General features: G+C 31.5%; 1 protein-coding gene across 1 annotated transcript; it reads left to right on the top strand.

The window, feature by feature from the left end:
• Nucleotides 1-2,511: 2,511 nt before the first annotated feature.
• LOC139498693 (uncharacterized) lies at nucleotides 2,512-4,830 on the top strand. Its single transcript, XM_071287215.1, has 2 exons — nucleotides 2,512-2,628; nucleotides 3,370-4,830. Exon 2 carries the CDS (start codon nucleotides 3,378-3,380, stop codon nucleotides 4,347-4,349), a length of 972 nt encoding a protein of 323 aa, XP_071143316.1. The 5' UTR covers nucleotides 2,512-2,628; nucleotides 3,370-3,377; the 3' UTR covers nucleotides 4,350-4,830.
• The last annotated feature ends 19,427 nt before the right edge of the window (nucleotides 4,831-24,257 follow it).

The raw sequence follows: 24,257 nt of genomic DNA, 5'->3' as shown, positions 1-24,257 counted from the left end.
TCCAATAATAAGATATATTTTCCACCAAAAAGAAACTAGCTACAAGTATTGTTTAATATTGTGTATGTTTAGCGTTAGAAAGTGAGACTCAGATAATATGAAAACTGTTACACTGATGCTCTTGATTTCTGATAGGTTCCCATAACACCATAACTGAACATCATAAAAGGTTAACTGCGGAGCAAGATTTTGAAATTAACGCAGTTCACCCTATCCAGGTAGGTCTTTAAAGCGGTTAAATTGATTACCAGCCTATCGAAGAACATTTGAAAAATGTCTTTATATCATACATGTACACCCTTTCATAAGATTTTAAACACATATTGTAATAAATTGTCCGTTCATGATTTATAAAATACATAAGTAAATGTGGTACGAGTGCCAATGATACAACTCTCCATCTATGTCACAATATGTAAATAATTAGACCATTATGTGTCATAGTACGGACATTAATACTGAGTTGCGGCTCACACAGAACAGCAAGCTATAAGGTCCAAGGACACAGTTATCGTCCTTTGGTTTTCGTTGTCTACGAATATAGTCTCTAGTGTAAACAGTGTATAACTTGCATGTTTTATTTGATACACTTTCCCAAGTTATTTCTTGACATTAAATGCATGAAATATTAAGTAAGGGGATGTAATTACAGGTTTAAAAAAATTGGGTGCTGAATCTTTATGTTAAGTAGTGATCGATTTGGTCCAGTTCCAAAAGGTCAAATTTTATCACGTCTGAAGCTGTCAAACTGAATTTTACACACCCTAAACACAGAATTGTCAATATTTTGAGTTAGAGCTGGTAGAAGTTTCTATAATTTTGATATTATTTGTCTCACTGGTAGTACCCTACACTGTAAAAATTTTTTTGAGAAAGAGCAGGTGCGATTTTTTTAATTCTAATTTATTGTCTAAAAGAAATGCACTACGAAATAACTGTGTTCTCGGGCCTAAGAGATGGATTCCTGAAATCTAGATTCTGTACTTTGGCAACTTTCCTGAATGATTTGCTGGTTTCAATTTGTCAAACTCAATCAAAGTAAAGGATTTACATCTTTGGTTTACAGAAATTCTGTTAGAATGTGCCATTTTGGCATTTAAGGAGGCTCGCGGGTATAAGATTTTCCGAAAAAAAATAAACTTTAATTTTTCATTGAAATTTTTATTTATCACCTTTTGACTTTCCGAATTGATTTTCCTCTGAGTTCAGTATTTTTGTGATTTTACTTTTTAGGAGTTGTTACTTTATTATATGATCCAAAAATCATTCCAAAAACTCAATACGTTTAAGCCCCAGCTGACTTTTAAAATAGTGATATCATTGAAAAAGCTCCAAATTATCTCCCTTTGGTAAAAAAATGCCATTTTTTGGCATTAAAATTGAAATATCTTTTTTAACTCATCGGTGACCTATATGTTTTATTGTTGTTTTCGAATAAGCTGTACATAAACTAAAAAATTGTAAAATTTAAGCGATATCTGTAATTTAGTTCTTTTTTTATTTCGATATTACCGATATTTCTCCTATTAGTTCAACAGAAAAAAAGGACATTCACAAAAATGTATGCTTCTTTCGAAGGCAGATTGTGAGCGTAAATGAACGGTGACCCCATTTTTTTATTTCATTTTTCTTTTAAGTATAAGATCAAGTTCTTTTATAGAAAAATATAGAGAAATCCTATATTAAATTTAAAAAATGATTAAGACCCGCGAGCCCCCTTAACGGCTATAATAAGCATTTTAAAGCAGTTTACATTTTATGCCTAAGAGGCATGCTCACTTTCTATCTGACAGCTTTTCTGTTCCTGATATTTGTGTTTCTATGATTAAATCAAATTTAATTAACCATTTGTGAACTCTGGATATAGAGAAAAGTAGATTATCACAGAAAAAAGTGCAGATATTTTGTTTTCACGGCTATGGTCGAACGGCCTAATAGATGTATGTAAAATGTGAAGAGCTTTGTACATCAAATCTGTAGTCCATCACAAATATTTCACTAAATCTGTAAAAAAAGAACTTCACTATATTCAGAACACCTTACTCCTTTCATAGGCTACCATTTTTTTCTCTGTATGATAGTAGGTGGTCCTAATTTATGCCTATTGAGACTAAAACTAAATGCAAGTTTTCCATTGAAAAGTGAAAAAACTGGCCATCAGACCATATTGTCTTTCAAAAAATTTAAATGCAAGAGTCCTTTTGCAATTACACTTATTGTATCATAATACCTTAGCATAGAAATGAGCAAAAAGTAACACATTTTCATTTCTAATAGCTTCTGTGTGCATTTTATATGTCAATATGGGCTAATCGCCTAAATCGACTCTAAATAATTCTCAGTACTACATGGCCAAATACCATTTTATACTCATTTGGTATGCTTTTTGTAACTTTTCTATACATTTAATAAGATTTAATCATTCAGCATTAAATCAATTTAATAAATTGAGAGTATCGTCTGCTAAACTAGAGTTAACTTTTCTTTAATTTTGATGGACTTAAGCGTCTTTTGTGAACCTACATTTTTCATAAGCGGTTTTCCCGCTTTTATTTGGTATAAAATTGCATGCTTTTCGTGATTTGTTCATTGCGTGATTTGAACTCTGAAGGAACACAAAAAGGACAGGTAGATTCGGACATAAGATAAGTACATAATGTTTTATTGATAGTTAGATTAGTTACTGCAATTGTATTTTCCGGATTATTTTTATTTCTGTAATTTGTAAAAGAATTTATTTGATTTTAAATGAAAGTTATTTCTTGCAAATAGTTCGATTCATTAATTCAATTTTTCTCTCACTTGAATAGCATATTACACGGAACAAACTATATTCTAATAATAATAGTTATGTTATATATTGCACACTTATATTTCATTGACTAGCATTAAAATTAAATGCTTTACTACAGGTGATATATTTTGTTTTAAATGTATTAGCGATACACTTTGAACAGGTAATTACAATGTATGTTGTGTATGCCGTGTTATCATTAACATGACCGGAAACGTTTAATTTTATTAAACGTTACATGATTTATACATGTGTGTTTAATTTGCGGAAACATAGTTTAATTAAGTTAAGCTTGGTAATAGAAGCTATCAAACGTTTTTAAAACGATGTGTATTTTGTTATAAAAGCACACATCGTAGCTGTTTGAGTTATGTTTTTATAATCAACTTCATTTGTTTTGATGCATAAACATAATATCAAAAGTTTAGTTAAGACTACGCAGTGTAAACATTTTGGTATTTCAATTTATTTCAATTTGAGTAATTTATCTTATGTTAAATTCATACATGTTTTAATATGATCTGGACTTTAAAGACTTGATGTATGTATCTAATCTGTATTTATGATTATAATAGTTATAACAATGCCAAGAGGTAGAGGTAGACGTCGCCGACAGGACCAGGTTAGAGGTCCGGAGCTTCGGGTTAGGAGGGCTCCCAGGGAAGTACAACAGCCACAACCAGTTGTGAGAAACGTGGGAAGGCGTCCGCCAGCTGATGTAGAGCAAGAAGCATATATAGAAAGAAGACAGCGGGTTGATGAACCCGAATTAGTTGCCATGCGACCTGTTGACATTCGAGTGAATGAGCCGCAATTAGCTGCATTAGGTGAGGTAAATGAAGTTTATGATGAACCTCTAATGTTACCTGGCTTTAATGAAGTTGACATATTTATAAGCCAAAAATTTAAGGACAAAATTTGGAATTTTGAATACATTGATTTGTCTCTTATGCACCGTAAGAATTTTAACAGCCAAACAAATAATGAAAACACAATTGGCATCAATGAGGGTATGCTTGTTATTCAAAACAAAGTTAAAAAACCTCATACTGTTAGTTCTGTTGAAGATTGGACTGATTCATTTATTGCCTATGCCCAGGTCCTTATCGAAAGGTATCCTGGAAAGGCAAGTGAACTTTTCTCGTATATGTCCATAATAAGGGGTGCAGCAGCTGATCATTCTTTTGAAAAATGCTATTCTTATGACCAACAATTCCGTTTAAGGGTATCAAGGGATCATACAAAGAAATGGTCATCCATAGATGGTTTTTTGTGGTTACGTATTTTAACTGCCAGTACTCCAACACAACAACACGCTGATGTTAGTAATAAATGCTACGATTTTAATTTTAAAGGTTTTTGCAACAAACGCAATTGCCAATACAGACATGCATGTCTCAAATGTGGTTTAGATCACTCTTCCTTAAGATGTCGTCGATTTATGGACAATGAAATTGATACTGATCCATCTAGGTATAATAGGAATGACATTGCACCTTTCCAAAACAACTCTGCTAATAGACAAAACCCAAAAGGAAGTTTTAACAAAAGATAATTTACATATGATGTAAATGAACTCTTGTCTAATGCTGATTTACATTTGTATGCTGACAGTGCAGGTGGTTTTTTCTTGGGTTGTGCAGTTTATTCAAATGGGTCATGATCATTTTCAAAATAGCCATATAATTGGGACAAAGTTTTATTAGTTGACATCACTTATTTAAAAATAATACCGATAGTCATCTTTTTATTCATTTAAATGAATTTCATTGTGGTAATTTGGCTATTGTTGCAATTTGAAATATAACAATTATAAGCTTCAAACAGCATGTAACTTTGCAGTTGCTGCATTTTTACGTGCGAGTGAACTTGCCACTCCATCACATGTTGAACATAGGCGAGATATATATATTGATCATGTAAAGTCAGCTTTTTATTACTATAGGTTTTTCTGAACTGATAAAAAAGGGAGATCCATTACTTTAAAAGTTTGTTGATAAAAATAAACAAATGAGATTTGTCCTACATTTACGTAGTTTGATAACTTTTTTCCAAATAAGACCTGGAAATAATGGTCCGCTTTTATACATATTAATGGGAAATCCTTTATAAGAGTTCAGTTTCAAATTGGTTTGAATTAATGTTGAGTTGTACACGTTGCTTATTGTATAGTATGGTTGATATACTACGTTGAACTGTTGTATAGTATGGTTGATATACTACGTTGAACTGTTGTATAGTATGATTGATATACTACGTTGAACTGTTGTATAGTATGGTTGATATACTACGTTGAACTGTTGTATAGTATGGTTGATATACTACGTTGAACTGTTGTATAGTATGGTTGATATACTACGTTGAACTGTTGTATAGTATGGTTGATATACTACGTTGAACTGTTGTATAGTATGGTTGATATACTACGTTGAACTTTGTATAGTATGGTTGATATACTACGTTGAACTGTTGTATAGTATGGTTGATATACTACGTTGAACTGTTGTAAGTATGGTTGATCTACTACGTTCAATTGATATGGTTAAATTTAAAACCTATGTATTTTCAGAATTTGTTTTAAGTGTGAATTTTTTGTCATGGATTGATAAATTTTGTTTGGCGATGCTCACAAACGGAGTTTGCTAGCATTTGGCTGAATTTATCACAGTTGGCGTCTGGTAGCCCAGTTGCCATTTGGAGAAAACATATGATGGTTGCCCTTCAATGTTTTTATCTTGGACATTAATGAGAAATTGTCGATGAATGCAAATTCGTTGGCCGGTTGATACATAGTTGAACTGTCCTAATAAATCCATGACAAAAAATTGCCAAAATTCAAACTTACTATTTGTTGTTTTTTATTATGATCATATATTGGTTTGTCTTACAATTTGTTCACATTTGTATAACGAAGGTAATCTGGAGTCGTTGGAAATATTACGAGGGATTTCAACGAATTTGGGTTATCTTTTATCTGGTATATCGTATTCCTAAATTGACTTCTGTTGGTTTCTTTCGAATATTTAATAAAGTTCATTTAACATATATGAAAGAATAATTTAGGCCTTAAAAACTTCACAAACTTCAAATTGGCTGAGTAAAATGCATATTTATATAAGGCGTCCCTAAATTGGAAAATCTCTATTTTCCGGCATAGGCTCATATAAATTTAACTTTGGAATAATTACAATACATCTGGTATATAAAATGAGTGTTCAGATGCTTTTAATACGTAATATTTGATATTCAAGAGCATTTAAAAAGCAAATTTTTGCAAAATTTCAAATTTTTAGGCCAAAATCTTGACAGTTGAAGATATTTAATTTACACGTCAAAAATAAACATCCAAATTTCTATATTAAAATGACCCTAGTTTCTCTAATATATGCCATATGGCCATGAAACTTGGCAAGCTATATCACAATTGCCTAAGCTTAGGCTATGCAAAGTTTTATAAAGATTGGTCGAGTCTTTCTGTCCTATTAGGTCCAAGGACACAGTTATCGTCCTTTGGTTTTCGTTGTCTACGAATATAGTCCCTAGTGTAAACAGTGTATAACTTGCATGTTTTATTTGATACACTTTCCCAAGTTATTTCTTGACATTAAATGCATGAAATATTAAGTAGGGGGATGTAATTACATGTTTAAAAAATTTGGGTGCTGAATCTTTATGTTAAGTAGTGATTTGGTCCAGTTCCAAAAGGTCAAATTTTATCACGTTTGAAGCTGTCAAACTGAATTTTACACCCCCTTAACACAGAATTGTCAATATTTTGAGTTAGAGCTGGTAAAAGTTTCTATAATTTTGATATTATTTGTCTCACTGGTAGTACACTTGACTGTAAAAATCTTTTTGAGAAAGAGCAGGTGCGATTTTTTTAAATTTGAATTTATTGTCTAAAAGAAATGCACTACGAAATAACTGTGTTCTCGGGCCATAAAAGGCCCCAAAATTGATTAGAATGTGAAACCATTAAAACAGGAAAACCAACGGTCTATTATGTGATATAGATTGATAAGCGTTGATTCTTGAAAAAGAAACCATGAGACCGCATGATGGTGATACATGGCTGTGTACATTGTGTATATACAACTCATCAACCCAACAATGTTAGATCTGTAAATTTGCTTTCGCATATTTTTTGTTCTTCCCTCGCCGGGTTGGAACCAATACGGTGATATCGTGACACCAAATCGCCTGCACTGTAGCCGTCCCGCTAGACCACACGACCGCCTTGGCTCTACAAAAAATAAAGCTTTCAGTGGCCGTGTGTTACCTTTCCTCGTCAGTTTTAATCTAGCGGCGTACTACAGTAAATGATATATGTATTCATGTATATATATAATTTAGACAAATAAATCGTAACCAATTGGTAGCCGAGAGGTTTCGTCGATATGCTGATGTTAATGACACTTAAGCGCATTCATGGACGGGTTCGATTCCCAGTGCAGGCATATAGAAATTACAAAAATCAAAAGTAAGTTTTTAAAATAATTCCATTTGTGAACAGAAATCAGTAAATTGGCCAATACAAATTTAATGAAATTAGACACACAAAGAACACAATTGAATATAATTTGGTGAGTCCATTTCAGCGACGGATTTAGGAAGCGTTGATTCTAGAAAAAAGAATCCACGGTAAATGAATAGGTTGACGTCACCACAATGGTTTAAATTTAGAGAAACTATAAACGAGAGACATTTTTGAACCACATCAACAAACGACAACCACTGAACAATAGGTTCTTACAAATGTCGTGGGTTTTCTTACTTTTGATTTTTTAACCCTGTATGCTAACATTGCCTATATGAATTTTAAGATTGTTTGTATGCACATTGAACGACAAATGTATGTGACTTCTAAAAATTTACTGACGTCAAGACACTCAAATCAATGAATGTGTTCGTAGATAGTAGATGTTTTTGTGTTCTGTTAAATTGTTCCTTTTAAAATTGTTATACGATGATGACTGATGTTCCCATATTTTGACTATTTTATTTATTGTGTCTGTTTATTTAACGCATCAATGTAAATATAACGGAATTTGATGAGACTGTCATTAAAGTGAGAGGGTTAGCGCTATAAAACCAGGTTTAATCCACCATTTTCTACATTTGGAAATGCCTGTACCAAGTCAGAAATATGATAGTTCTTGTCCATTCGTTTTTGATACGTATTGTTATTTGATTTTGCCATGTGATTATGGACTTTCCGAATTGATTTTCCTATACGTTCAGTATGTTTGTGATTTTACTTTTTAAACGTTTTGCCAGGCATAAGCTTTCATCCTTACATGAAACAGTACAAAATAGAAATGCACACTATATAATATCAATTGAGATGGTTTGACTTGACAAAACAGAAATATTAACAAAGCAAGTAAATATACACTGAACGAATAAATTTGATATATGACATAAAATAAATACAATAAGTAAAACAATGTCTGTCAAAGAGACAACTATAACCAGGAACAAAACAGAGATAAATAAAATACAAACACAGTTGACTTTAAATATAATATTTTTGTTGTTCATAGAACGAGAACAGAAGTCAAAACATACAGTAATACTAAACACTTAAAAATATAAAAAATATAAAAAAACAGTCATACGAAATATTACAAGAACAAAAATGCATTACAAATTGTCCCAACCGGTCAAATCGACACTTTTAAAGTACGATGTGAATGTACTCACAATTACTCAAAGCAAGTTCAAAGCCGAAAACAATTAATAATAAAAAAACAAGCATCAGAGACTATTGCTTATTTTCATTTTGGTATATTAGAAAGACCAACTGACAAATATTTCAAGCAATTTATTATACCTCGAAACATTAACATAATTAAGACTTTTAAAACATTATATATGATTCCTATAGATTTTTTCCCTTTTTTAATAAACAATGAGACTGCAATTCAATTACCAGAAAGACATCTGATGGTCAAAATGCAAAATCTTGTACAGACACACACAAAACGAGACAATAGGTCAGCCATAAGTCATGCCAAGGTTAAATATAAGTGAACATATAATAAGCAAAATTTAACATCTACACCTAATTCCATCAAGGACATAAAAACAAAGATTTAATATATATCATTCTCATAAAATACAAAGAGGAAATTATTCTAAAAGTTTGTTTTTTTAATTTTGTCTGATGTTTCTTTGCGCATGTTTCTAACGGCAATATACAACTTTTTCCTGATTTCATTGTTAGATCTAAACAGATGTTTATGAACAGTTATTTGATTTTATGTACATATTGGTTATATAAATAATATGTAATTACAAATATAAACCTAACCGCGAAAAATAGTATATAAGCAGTCCAATATTGGTTCAATATTGAACTGTAGTCCATAATTTTTTTAAAATTTTTGTCCACTTTTTCATCTTGGTCAAATATTTTATCCGTTTTATGAATATACAGTTTCATTCTGACTTTAATATGCTTCATCAACAGAATAACGTCTAAATTATAGATGACTGCCTTACTCCTGGTATCTATGATGAGTTTCTATCCAGAATATTTTGGGTCGATGCAAATCTGTTGTATGTGTATTTCAAATAACGTGTATAAATACCTGTTTGATTTAGTTTTCAATTTCCACTTGAATCGTCAGTCCTGAAATAAGATAAACTAAATCACAACTGACCACATACAGTTATATACGGATAGAATGATTGTTGTTTACTTAAGGGCCATTAGTAATTATTAAACCATATGTATTGGGCTTCGGTGGACAAGTGGTCTAAGTAGTCCAAATAATTATCATATAGAAGGTCAGTGGTTTTCTCCGGGCACTCCGGCTTCCCCTCCACCAATAAACATAATTTGACAATCACAAGATAGAACAATAGTGCTGAAGTGATGTTGAATACCAATCCAACAATCACTTAATTAATGACCTCAGTTTGACAATCAATTAACAATACGTACAATATTTTGATCCTGTGATGGACATGTAAATTGCAATTTGAAATTGAGGGTATATAATTGATAAAGCCTTGTAAAAGGCCACTAAAGAACCCACCAATATGTTGTTACAAGGTTCCCACTCAGAGCATCGGATTAAGAGTAACAATTCTGACCGTAAATGGCTATATATCTCGTATAGTCAGACTTTATTTTTTATTTAACAAATTTCCAAATTGGCATGCACATTCGCAATTTGAAGACCTTAGGATCCCTTTGCCAACACTTGGAATCATTCATAAGTTCCCGATTTTTACTGCCGGTTTGGAAGAGACAAAATAAAAAAATAAAGATGTGGTATGATTGCCACGGAGAAAATGTTCACATAAAAACAAATAACACAGACACTAACAAATACAGGTCACCGTACAACCTTCCTCAATGGAACAAAGCCCATACATCATTCGACTATGGTTGTTTATGTTTAAAATTCTACTTCAAAATAAAAGATTTATAGAATAACGTAAACATTGTTTCGATCGAACCAGTAAACAACGCTAGAATGGAAAAAAAAAGTTTCAGATAAAGGAACGCATTCCACCAACATGTTCATAGACAACAGGCATAATTAAACATTAATTCATAGCTGTTTGCATACACTCATTCAGTAATTAAACAAGTCTGAATATTGAATAGTACATGAAGTAATGGATATTGTTCATAGAAAAAAAAGATAAAGGCTCAGAAATAAAGATGATCAAAGTATATTTACCTAGTATTGAATTTCAATTGATTTAACTTCCTCAGCAGAAATATTTTTTGTCAATATTTCGTTTAGTCTATCTGTATACAGCCTTGTTGGTTTATTTAAACTATCAAACCGGTTTAAAAGGTCGCTTAATGTTTTACATAATTCATTGAACCGTATTTCATCAAGCTTAAATATCTTAGAATGTTGTAATTCGTTTCTTGTTAGTCTGATGCGCTCAATATCATCTCCAATAGCTATGTCCGTGTTCAGAATATCTTGCCAACATCCTCCCCATGGTCCATGAGGCCATTGTCGTTTGTTTGAATTACTTGGAACATGTTTATTAAGTTTCTTGTGCTCACTGTATAAGTATGTTATATCACTATCACACCTTGGACGTAGATGTGGTTTATCTGGTTTTAAGAGATCATATAACACATCAGCAAGAATATTCAGTGCTATCATTCCCATCTTTGTAAAATTGATTTCCTCTTTTGTGAACTGGAAAGAATATAAGAATGATGAATTGTGATGTAAAATACGAAAAAAGATAATTTACAATAAGTCTTCACATCAGAATTGGTTGAATCAATTGTCAGTTAACTAGGTATAGTATTCACAGAAGTTTCTAAAAGAAAAAAAAACATATATATTTTTTTGTAAATAAGATGGAAATAAAGAATTAAAGTAAATAAAGAAATAAAGAAAGCAATTAAATCTCGCTCTATTTTGGAAAATCTGTTAATGCTGTTATAATAGTTATTGACAAAATATTGCTAATAAATTTCAGAAAAAAGTGTTTCCTGTCATTAATGATAAAGAAATAGTGAGACTTTATATTTTTTCTTACATAGGGAAACCATAATAATAAAACTGAATCGCAAATGAACAGTAAAGTAAATTGTTATCGACTATACGAACGTCTACGTTCGATGATGAACGCACACTGACCTCACATATAAAAACTTGTACAGTAATGTTGTTTATCAGTGTTTATAAACCCCATGCTAGTTTAAGTTAAATGATCAAGACACATGTACACTTCCCACTTAACGTGAATACTAGTACAGGGCAGCTGTTTGTGTATGTTCACCAACCTAATGAAAACGACCAATGCTGAACATATACTATTCATTTAACACGTGGATAATAGTTAAGCTATTTGTGTATATAATATAAAAAAGGAGATGTGGTACAATTTTAAATTAGACAACACTTAACCAGAGACCACATGGCATAAAATTTATCCACTTTAGGTCACCGCATCGTCTCATAACAAAAAAGGCAAAACCCATACTGCATATTCAGCTCTTAAATTCCTTAAGGCAACAAACTGCAACCACTAAATTACAGACTTGTTCAACCCTACGAAAGGGAACATCCAACGCTGAACACCAACTTATAACTTCACATATGTATTATATAAATATTATTACGTAGTTTTATTCAGCGACTCTGTTTAAGTATGATTATTCATCCATCTGATGAAAGAGTACGTCCAATGTTGAAAACATACTATAAAATATAGTAATACGTAGTGTTTTTTCAGAGGAGATGTGTACGTATGTTTATCCACCCACCTGATGAAAGTTTATATCTACTGGTGAACACTTATCAACTTATATCACTCATATATTTAAATTGATATGAAATTAAGTCCATTGACGTTGTTTGTTTTTGTTTGTCCTTTCATATTTACCGGAAAATACCGAATCCCAAGGTCAATTGAAAAGAGCGGAAGTCAGAGTGTTTCAAACAACTGAATGAATGGAAAACTGAAATGCTCATTGATATTTCCAAGAACTGAATATAGAAAGATAATTCAATGTAGTGTTACATACCCCTGTCGAACAGGTTATTCCTGTTGCCTCTTCGTTGACGTTCAAAAATATCCTGTTACCAGCACGGACATGGACAAGTACCTGTAAATTAAAAAAATATGTCATTAATTATCAATAGAAAATAGTTTTAAGAGAAAACTTGTCAACGTTGATAGCAACTATCATGTTTTTCATTCTATTGTGATAACATACATGTAAATTAACTCAATAAAACGATCATGCAATGTAAAAAAATATTTGACTGATTGATAAAACATAAAACAAGGGTTAACTCTCTCTCCTATGAGTCTCTGATTGCTATTGACATTGTCATCGTTAACGTGAACTGTTTATTGTAAACTAAAGAGCATGTGTCACTCACCCTGGTCTATGAATATCTTCAACAGTGCAAAAGTGGACTCTGTTACAACACAGCTTAGAATATAATTCATGACAGCAATCTGTTTTTGTTGATCTTGTTTTAACTATGGAATTTCTAGTGTTTACAGTTTCTCTCTATCTTTTTTAGTTTTTGCCCCCAACAAGAATTTAAGGGTTATCACTCCCATAATATATTGTCGGCCAAATTTGAAACACCTGTAACTCTTGTCTTACAATTTAGCATTACTATTAAATAATGTCTATCTATGTCTCATCACAAATCGATTCACTAAATATAGAGAATGCAAGGTTCACAATCAATAGAACATGACTGAGAGAGCAGGGATAAACAATGCAAATGAGATATGACAATATTAATACAAATGCATACCAGACATCATTCACCCTAAACTACTGGAGTCTGATCATCTGAACTAGTAAAAATCTAATACGTGTAATTTAAGCAAACGTTTCCAAGTCAATAGACGATAACAGACGATGAATAGTCAAATAATTCTGTGGAAATGGTATCAGAAAACTTAAAAGTGAATCACACACATCACAAATTGAAATGGTGTAGCCTTCGTCGCCAACACTTCCAGCGTAAATAGCTTACATACGCCTTGTTTTTTGACTCTGTAAACATTGTCAAGGCGAGGCAAAGCTGCATTGCAATCATCATTAAAGACAATTAACTACAATAAGTTATGTAAAAAATAATAATAGGAAGATCTACTTATTCAGTAATTTTCTGATGTTTTTTTCTTTTTATAGCACTTTCTAAGATAAAAGACAAACCCTTCATTTTAACACTATGATCTTTTTTTTCTTCAATGTTTGCGTACTTGGTAGCCTGGTTATATATTTTAAACTAGATCCCCTAATGATTAATGTTACAAAATTTGTTAAAATTCTACAATTAGTTTCAGAGGCGATGACTTTGGTTTAAGTTAACGACGACAGACGAGAACGACGCGGCATCTTTGGGACAGATGAGCTTAAGAAAAGTACACTAAACAAGTAATCATAGCTAATCTATGACATCCTACATCTTTACCTAATATAACTTACATTATAAAATAATGCGACAGGGTAAGTAATAGTGCAATAATAAGAATTTGTATTCTGATATAAGATACACATATGCAACCTAAAATGATATACAAAATAGAAGATATCAATATTTGATTATCACCAGCGCATTATCAGATATCATTGACCTACCGCTAGTGGTGTTTAATACAATTACTTTTAACTATTTTAATACATGTAGTAAAGCAACAGTTTCAAAGTCAACAGACGATGACAGAGGGTGTGTGGCAAATTAATGGAAATGATATGTGACAATTCTACTTACAAGTGGATCACATTAATCACAATTTCATATAATTAAGCCTGCGTCGTCATCACTACCACCGTAAACAGCATACCCAAATGACGACGAACGAAAACGACAACACGTTATATGGTCGGGTTGTGGCTCTTTTGACACATTCCCGATTTCCATTTTCAATTTTAACTTTGAGCCAGATGAGCTTATAATTAGTCCATTCATCCATAAGTAAATAAAATTGAGAATGGATCGAAATGGGGAATGTGTCAAAGAGACAACAACCCGACCAAATAAAAAAACCAACAGCAGAAGGTCACCAACAGGTCTTCAATGTAGCGAGAAATTCCCGCACCCGGAGGCGTCCTTCAGCTGCCCCCTAAACAAATATATACTTTTTCAGTGATAATGAACGCCATACTAATTTCATCATATGAACATCAAGCACAATCCTTCCCGTTAAGGGTTTAGTATCATACCATCATAACATATATGAGAAGAACATAACCCGTGTCATGCCAACAACTGTTTTTAGAATAAATGTGTTTAGTTCCGACGCAAAGACCTTATCAGTGACTCAATATTAACGCCAAAATATGCAATCTTTAATGACTTGACAACAGTATCGTAATTATATCCCTTCATAATAAGTCTATTCAAAGGTTTTGTAAGTTTCTGAGGTGAATACTGACACCTTTGTGCTTTATAAAGAATATTTAAAAGAATATTATAAAGTACTAGTTACAAGTAATCATAATTAATCAATGACATTCTACATCTTTACCTAGATTTCATAATAAATACTTCCAATTACTGTCAATTCAGATGTAAATGCGGTGTAATAATGCAAATACTGCGACTGGGTAAGAAATAATTCCATGATAAGAAATTTTATTCTGATATATGGTACTCATATGTAAGCTAAGTTTCAACGAAATCGCAAAAAAATATATTCCATTTTTATCCATTATTAAAAAATTGCAATAACCGCACGAAATAATTTCTGGATTTAAAGTGTATGCATACAGGCGAATGTTACCTTGGTAGATGTACTGGTAGACTTTATGTTACTGGAATTTGGAACTATGTCAGAACTCTGAGACATCTAAAATTATGAAAAAAGGTATCACTACATTGGATGATCACCACTCTCGTAACATGCTTAATATGACAAGACTCTTCTGAAATATATCAATCATTAGGGAAACACATAACAAATACAAGTAATTTCTATGAATGCATAAATATAACATTTTCTACATCTCGAATATAGTTATACTATTGAAGATAGTAACTTAGAGAATAATCATACCCGAACAGTGATTTACATGTATGTGTTTGTGAACAAGCTAAACTAGGAAAAGAAAGACAAAGACAATGGACAAATCAGGGACTGCAAAGTTCCTTCATATGGCGTCCCTATGCACAAATTTAATATACAGTTTTTTTCTCTCTATAAAATATCAAGTTTAGGACATCAATGATCAATTCAGACATATGGGTCTAACCAAACGATTTTGTTTTAGAAAACAAGAGTGGACAGTTCTTACTAATAGAATTCACTTCGGTAAACAGGATACCCCTGTTAAACTGTGTTGAGAGCTCGAAAGTCAATTCTGAATTCCTGGTCCATAAACATCAAGATGTAAAAATATGGAGGCATTAATGCCTTTCCCTGAAAATCCCTAAAAACTGAAAATCAGCCAAAATCAAGTGGAGGTTAGAATCGCCCTCTAGTACTTAATTTTATCCTAAATTATTTCATAGACAGTCAAGAAACACAAGACAGTAAGTATTATGTGGTTATAAAATTCATGTCTCTGTTTTATAAGAAATATGCAAAATAGACATTTAGGGCAGACTGTGCTTGCCATTAATGTTTCCAGAGCGAGACGATGGATGTATTTTAACTTTCAAATCAAGATCAGCATGAATGAGTTGCTGTAACTAAGGATATAAAGTGAATGACATGGAAACACAGTTATTATCACGGTTTACGTCTACATGTCGTATAGAAACGGAAAAATGGAATAACTAAGGAAAACTTTCAACAGGGATTGGCTCGCAACCAGCTGATAACACGTGTCCTCCCAACCAAGTTTATTATATTCAAATCAATGAAAAAAATGGGAAATCACGAAATTTCACATACTTTCAGATTAAGTTTACTTTTAACTGTAAGAGCACATTTTAAATAAGTAATGTACAGCTTTACTTTTAGTCCGTGATTAATTTTAACCTTTATTCGAAATTAGGGAAAAAAGATATCTCTCTTATTAAAAGGCGGGTCGATACCTCTAGTGTTGAACTGTAAGTAACCGATTTTATATACCAGCCTAGTAACCAGTAATTTGGTACTGACATGAAGATTCGATCGTTGTGTTATCGAAATTAGCTGTCGGAAAATATTTGAATTTAAGGATCTAATCTCCGTCATGTTCATTTTTGAGTTCTTGTTCGGCTTTTGCTATACCTTTTGTCCGTAATGTTTTTTTTTCATTTCATTTAATTTGAATTAGTTTGAGATTTTCAAATATTTTGACCTAGACCATCACTGCAGAGACGTCAGAAGTCAAATAACGTATGCTCTTTGAAAGATTATCACAGCTATCTTGGTTCACAAAGAGCGGCAAAATATACCAAAGGGATATTGAAACAAATAAACTAACAATGTTATATCAAAATAAGAATTAAATGAAAATGAAAAAAAAAACAGTACACAAAATATAACAAATTACAGATTGAGCAACACGAAGCACACAAAAATCTGGATAGTGGAAAAAAGTCAGCAGATCCTGCCCCATATTTGGCACCAGTCGATTTGCGCATGATTGACAAATTGGGTGATAAGTCATTATTCATTCAGCAAACTTTCGCAAGACCACATAGGTGTTTTGTTTATTTTTGTTGTTAGAGTGATAACAAGTACACCATAACATTCATTAACAACATCCAAGGTGTGAAGTAGTTCTAATTAGTTGTTCAGTATGATGAAGATACGTTGAGTTATAATTTAAGTTAACGTTACTTTGACTTTTCCTGTTAAATGTTTTAATGTTAGGCATAATATAGAACACCATACAAAATGATATATGAAATGAAAAAAACAAAAACAAAAATCAGGACGGTTCACAATAAATGTATCACTTTTTTGCAAGGGTAATTTTATATTAGTTGAAATTAAAACCAAGCACAAAATGCAAATACTTTAACATGTGAGTTATGTAAATATTCAAAGTCCATGAATCGTGCATGACTCAAGGTATATGGTTGAACACTCTCCATGGAAAAGAGTTGTATTAATGTTAATACAGCTGCATATCACATATCACTGACTCATCATTAGTCTTCCCTTTTAGAGAAACTTAAACAAAAACATAAACTTGTTAACTATGTAAAAGTTTTAATGTCAATTAACCATGATGAGTGGGTGACCCTTCATAATCTAAATGGAAAAAGACTTGCAAATGCCAATATATTCCATTCCAAATATCACTGACTTAACATTATCAGTTATTATAAATAAAAACTGTCTATTCTGCAAACATTGTTTTCTACAGGAGAAAGAAAGCTATTGAGAGCTTTGGACAAAAGATAAAGATTAACATAGTCAGAACAGTACTATGAAATGTCACGCAAGCAATTAATGCTGTAAAATTAACACGTATAAAAGCATTTTGTGAAATTCTGTTTATGAATATATAAGTTTTTGTTTATGTAATTATGTTCGTTTGCTATATTATATAAGCTCCAATGCAATTTTAACTGCAAAATGTTTAATGAAATTTGAAATTTATTTTATTTACATCAAAGTCGCAAATTTTCATACAAGACCATAATCATGATAATAATATTTTATCGGAAAGTTCGAAGCTGATCAATATATAAATATTTATGTTCAAAGTCTACTAATTTATTAGTCAAATTTTTCATCAGTCAGTAACATATCTGATTTTTTACTGTACAATTCTTCTCACACTTTTGAGTTTGAAAATCTACGCTGAGACCCCCTAAGCAATTTTGAGAAAAATGTACATAAACGCTTTATTTTCATGTGGTAATGTGAATGCAATGTTAATTTTAATATAAATGTAAAATGTTACATCTCAATATTTACAGTGCATACAATTTGTATATAATATATGTAATGTGAATCATTTTACTGTTGAAAAAACTTGAATTATTACTATGTTTCAAATCAACTCTAGACAACAAACTTTTTGAATAAGCATGTATGATCACAGCTGGAACAAGAACACATGAAACGATGATATACACAATAATACAAAATTAACTTTTACCTAATAGAACTACTTAATACGCTGACAAAGCTACATTTGAAATGTTAAAACAAAGAAAAAGAGATAACAAAATTTATTCAAATATGAAGCAAATGTAAAATTTTCAATTTTCATTAAGGGAGATAACCCAAAGTAACACTAGGATGAAAAGGCAAACTACACATTTATACATTTATACAAACTCTAGTCATTAAATATATTTTTACTAAGTAGGGTTTATTTAGTTCATTGTTATACATGGTTGTTGTGAGTTTTTTGGTGATAACAGTGTCTAATTTTTTTTACTTGTAGACATTTACATTTTCAAATAGTGTTAACATACTATTTTGCTATCACAGCAAATGGGATACATTACTATTATATAGATTAACTCTCAGTATTTAGTCAATTCTAGTTGATAATTTCTCTTTTCTCATTAATTTCAATTTATATTGTTTTCCATAATGTTGATACATATAAAGAGAGACAACTCTTATCTTCTAAATTTTCCATGTACAACCCTTTTAATATCAAATTAAAAAATAGTAAGTTAGTTGTATCCTTATTTTCTCATTTGATTATTAAACACAACTGTTATATTGAAACTATATTTAATCCAATTTCTAATATATAATAAGAATTAAGCCTCTGTTATAATAAGGAATAATGGATTTGAAATTTATTCATATAATTTTTCGTACAAAAAGGCTGGTTGGTATAAATATACATGTTAATTGACTGCTTATGTTTAAAATTGTAATATATTGTATTTCATGTATATGTACCAAGTTCTACTTCTAAATAAAAATATCTATCTATATAAACTTAGCAAATGTTTCAAAGTCAATAAAACATAATTGAGGGGCAAGACCGTAGATTCGCCATGGAAATGAGATAATGAGATGTGCAAATGTTTATACAATTAAAAAACCAATTAACATTTACCAACAACTAATTATTCTACTTTTACTGACCTAATCACAAACTAATAAATGTAAACTAAACAAAATTTCAAAGCCAATACACCATGACTAAAGAGGCGGAGCTAAATAATGTCCATGGAAATGAAATATGCCAATGCTAATACAACTGCATACCAAATATATCGACCTACCACTAGTGGTTTCCAATAAACTGACCTAATCACAACCTAAATAATTTAAACTAGACAAATGTGGCCAAGTCTATAGAACATGATTGAGGGGACAGGCCCAAATATTTTCTATAAAAATGAGATGTGCATATGCTTATACAATTGAATATCCATTAAATAAAGACAACAGTAGTTTACCGCTGTTTGAATTTATAATTCGAGTAAAAAATAAATCCTAGTTTCAAAGGTGGGCAAAAAGGGTATGGCGTATTTATCTAACGAAGTTACCTTTTAAGATATGATTATGAAAATGACGAGGAGAATGGAGCATGTGTAGAGAATGAGAACTGGACGCTTTATCTTAATAAAGATATAATACATCTATATCATCATTTAAATGACTTATATTGAAGAAAAAAAACAACAACAAAACACAAAACATCATACCAAACAAGTTATCTCATTTCCTGCAATACCTGGTAAAATATAAAAAAAAATATAATCACGTTTACATTTGCATGGAAATGTAAGCATTTAGAAATATCATTGAATAATTAATCTAAAAATGCTTTGGTTTCGGAGATATAAGCCAAAATCTACATTTCGCTCCTATGTACTATTTTAGCCATGGCGGCCATCTTGGTTGTTTGGCAAAGGTTAACGTAACGCCACAAGATTTTTAAAACTAGATACCCAAATGATGATTGTGGCATATTTTGGTTAAATTTGACCCAGTAGTTTCAGAGAAGATTTTTTAAAAGAATACTAAAATTTTAGAAAAATGGTTAAAAATTGACTATAAAAGGGCAATAGCTCCTTAATAGGTCAACTGACAATATTGGTCATGTTGACATATTTGTAGATCTTACTTTGTTGAACATTATTGCTGTTTACAGTTTATTTCTATCTATAACAATATTCAAGATAATAACCAAACTGCACATTTCCTTAAAATTACTTATTCACGGGCAACAACCCAACAACGGGTTGTCTGATTTGACTAAAATTTTTAGAACAGATAGATCTACACCTAATAGACAATTTTACCACATTTCAGATTTGCTCTAAATGCTTTGGTTTTATAGTTATAAGCCAAAATCTACATTTTACCCTTATGTTCTATGTTTAGCCATGGCGGCCATCTTGGTTGGTTGGCAGGTCACGCCACACATTTTTTAAACTAGATACCCCAATGATGATTGTGGCCAAGCTTGGTTAATTTTGGCCCAGTAGTTTCAGAGGAGAAGATTTTTGAGAAAGTTTACAGACGCCGTACGACGGTCGCCGGACGCCAAGTCAGGTGAGCTAATAATTCAAACTTTTGCAAACAGCAAATTCATAATATACTATATTCTAGATAAACAAGTTAACACCGAAGTAGACTACCACTAATGGTTCCTCTTGAACTGACCTAATCACAAACTTAAACATATAATCTAAGCAAAAGTTTCAAAGTCAATTAACCATGACTAAGAAGGCAGAGCCAAATAATCTCCATTGAAATGAGATATGCCAATGCTTATACAAATGCGTACAAATTATCATTGACCTACTTTTTACGATTTCCCACAAACTCTAATCACATACTAATACATTTAACCTAAGCAAATGTTTTAAAGTCACTAGAACATGATTGAGGGGACTTATATAAATATTCTCCGTGCACATGCTTATACAATTGAATGCCAATTAACATTAACCTACCACTAATGGTTCCCCATTGAACTTGACTAATCACAAACTAATACTTGTAAGCTACAACTTTAAGCAAAATTTTCAAAGTCAATATAAAATGACTAAAGGAGCAGAACCAACTAATATCCATGTCAATGAGATATGCCAATGCTTATAAAACTGCAAACCAAATATCATCGACCTACCACTAGTGGTTTCCCATAAAATAAGTAAAATTCAATAATCCATGACTGTGGGTTAAGACATGGAATGAGATCCGCCTAGTCTTAAAAATCTGCATACCAAATATCATTGACCTACCACTTATTGTTCATCATAAACTAGACCTTGAACAAAATTATACTTTGGTGACGCCGCCGCCGACGTCGGAAACAACATACCTGTGTCTCACTTTCTGACCTCTTCAAGGTGGGCAAAAAGGGTATGGCGTATTTATCTAGCGAAGTTACCTTTTAAGATATGATTATGAAAATGACGAGGAGAATGGAGCATGTGTAGAGAATGAGAACTGGACGCTTTATCTTAATAAAGATATAATACATCTATATCATCATTTAAATGACTTATATTGAAGAAAAAAAAACAACAACAAAACACAAAACATCATACCAAACAAGTTATCTCATTTCCTGCAATACCTGGTAAAATATAAAAAAAAAATATAATCACGTTTACATTTGCATGGAAATGTAAGCATTTAGAAATATCATTGAATAATTAATCGAAAAATTCAAACATAGTAAACATTCAACGAGTAACCGAAAAACACAGTTCCCAAATGCGAAAAGCATATGTGTATATCATAAATACGAATATTTTATTCTCATAAAAATACATAGTTACTGAGAAATATCAGTGTTGTTCGATCACGAGCTGAATATTTTTCATTTTTTTTTATTTCTTTGAGTAGATATTATTTCTATAACATTGACAATAGGGTGGACAAAAACTTGTTAAAATAGTAAATGTACTATAAAGATGTGTATCTTGTTCTACGTATTCAAAACTTGCGTTGATACGAAATCGCCGATAACGTCTTGACAACACCTATTGTTTTATGATGCCGAGATTAGATGTTTTACATGTGAAATTATTGATTATTATTATTTACAAGAAAAATCAAGCTAACTAATTATTACAGATGTGTCTATACTATTACATTTGTAGACCAAAACTTTTCGTCGGTGTGTCTCCGAGTCGAGGATCGTGTGTAGTATTATATGATAATAAAATTAGAAGGAAATGGGGAATGTGTCAAAGAGACAACAACCCGACACAAGAAGAGTTAGTGTATGCAATGTACTATAAAACTTCACAAAGTAATTGCTTTGATTAGCGCAGCGTGATTTCTTAATCCTAAGCCCGGTAGCTGGTTCCTTGCCGGCAATGATTTTGAAAGCGGGTTTCGTATTTACTTTGTCTTGAATTTATGACAATTCGGACCAAGGCCAACTCCAACACTCTCAATATTTATTACAAAATGCATTCCTTTATCAAACTGGCCCCATTAAAAAATGTACATAACCCCAAGAAGCATGTTTAATCATTAGATTGTTTTCTTCTTCACTAGTAAATTCTTTTTTCTAGGAATACCCTTGTCACACAGACACAGAACTCGCACAAATCGAAAAAAAAAACGTGCATGCAGAAAAAAAATTCAATCATCCAAGTGTTCTAGATTGTCTTCTCTTAGTTATATTCTTTGTTCTTAGAGCAACCCGTATCACACAGACACAAAACTGACTTGCATCTTTCGAAAAGACCAGAATAAATAATACACATGGCACCACTTAGAAAAGCATTATTCGTCGGTGTTCTTCTGTAGGTTGTATTTTCTGTTATGAATAATTCCCTCCATGAAACACAGAGATCTACTAACGCTAACACTTAAACTCATATGAAAGAAGAACTGACAAACTAGTCAAAACTATAAATACAATGCATCAGTGCATAAAATAAACCAGTCTGATAAACGCGATCCAAATCTGTGTATCACCATAAACATTTCACGTATTCTTACAGCCACGCTCGTAATCGCGCGTTTTTTTTCTAGTATGCATATATATATACAGTATATGTATGTAAAAGAACAGCATGCCATGCTAGGAATATAATATTTACATTTTCATTAAATTTGGCCAAAACTCTTATTTTTTTTTTATATTATGTGTCATAAGTAATTACAGTTTCATTAACTTGACCGTTGATTTTATATGTTTCACTTTTGCATGTTCAGTGAACTACGAAATCTGGGAAAAAAGTCTGGTTTGGCATTTTTTTGAAATAAAAAATCAGTTTTCTGTTTGTGCTCGGGTTGTTGTCTGACACATAACCCATTTTCATTAACAATTGTATGCTTCAAAAAGGTCAAATGTACTGCATTTTTACTGTTTCAAAGACGTATGATCAAATATAATGGTTAAGCGAAAATATAAAGCTTGATACAAGACGAACGAACGGAAAAATTAACCGGACTAAAATACAATTATAATGAATGCACCTGCAATCGTGTGTGAACAGAGAAAAAATATATAGTTGTGCATAATAATATTTGATGAGCCAAACTTATCAATGATTTCAGAATGATCAAAATGAAATTTTATATTCAATATTTAACATGTTTAATTATGATATTAAATGAAAAACTTGAAGTCATCAATGAAAACGAGCAATTTCTGACTTTCTGATATCTTGGGAGTAATTAATGCCAAATAATCTTTTCATAAAAGAGATACGTTGATGTACTTCTTATATGTTTTTCTTTTTTTCTTGAATATGATAGCGCAAGATAGTATAAAAAGAATATTGAATGCAGGTTTTTCATGATCTTCTACTGAGTGAAAATGACACTATGATAACAATCCAAGGGATTTGTATGATCGTATACATGATCTTCTTATAAAATGGATCATGATAACAATCATATCCCAAGATATCAGAAAGTCAGAAATTGCTCGTTTTCATTGATGACTTCAAGTTTTTCATTTAATATCATAATTAAACATGTTATACGATGAGCTACACAAAGATAAGTCATTTCAGGTACCTGTATGTGTAAACCGTAACACAAACTCATCATCACAAGTGGTAAGTAACAGTGTTTCAAAGAAGTCAAATGATGCCCTTCAACATGTATATGACGCTTAATCAATTACAACACTTACTTTATAGTTTTGCTCCACACCATA

This window comes from Mytilus edulis, chromosome 12, assembly GCF_963676685.1.
Source record: "Mytilus edulis chromosome 12, xbMytEdul2.2, whole genome shotgun sequence".
Classification (NCBI taxonomy): Eukaryota; Metazoa; Mollusca; class Bivalvia; order Mytilida; family Mytilidae; genus Mytilus; species Mytilus edulis.
This window is presented reverse-complemented; position numbering and strand designations above follow the sequence as displayed.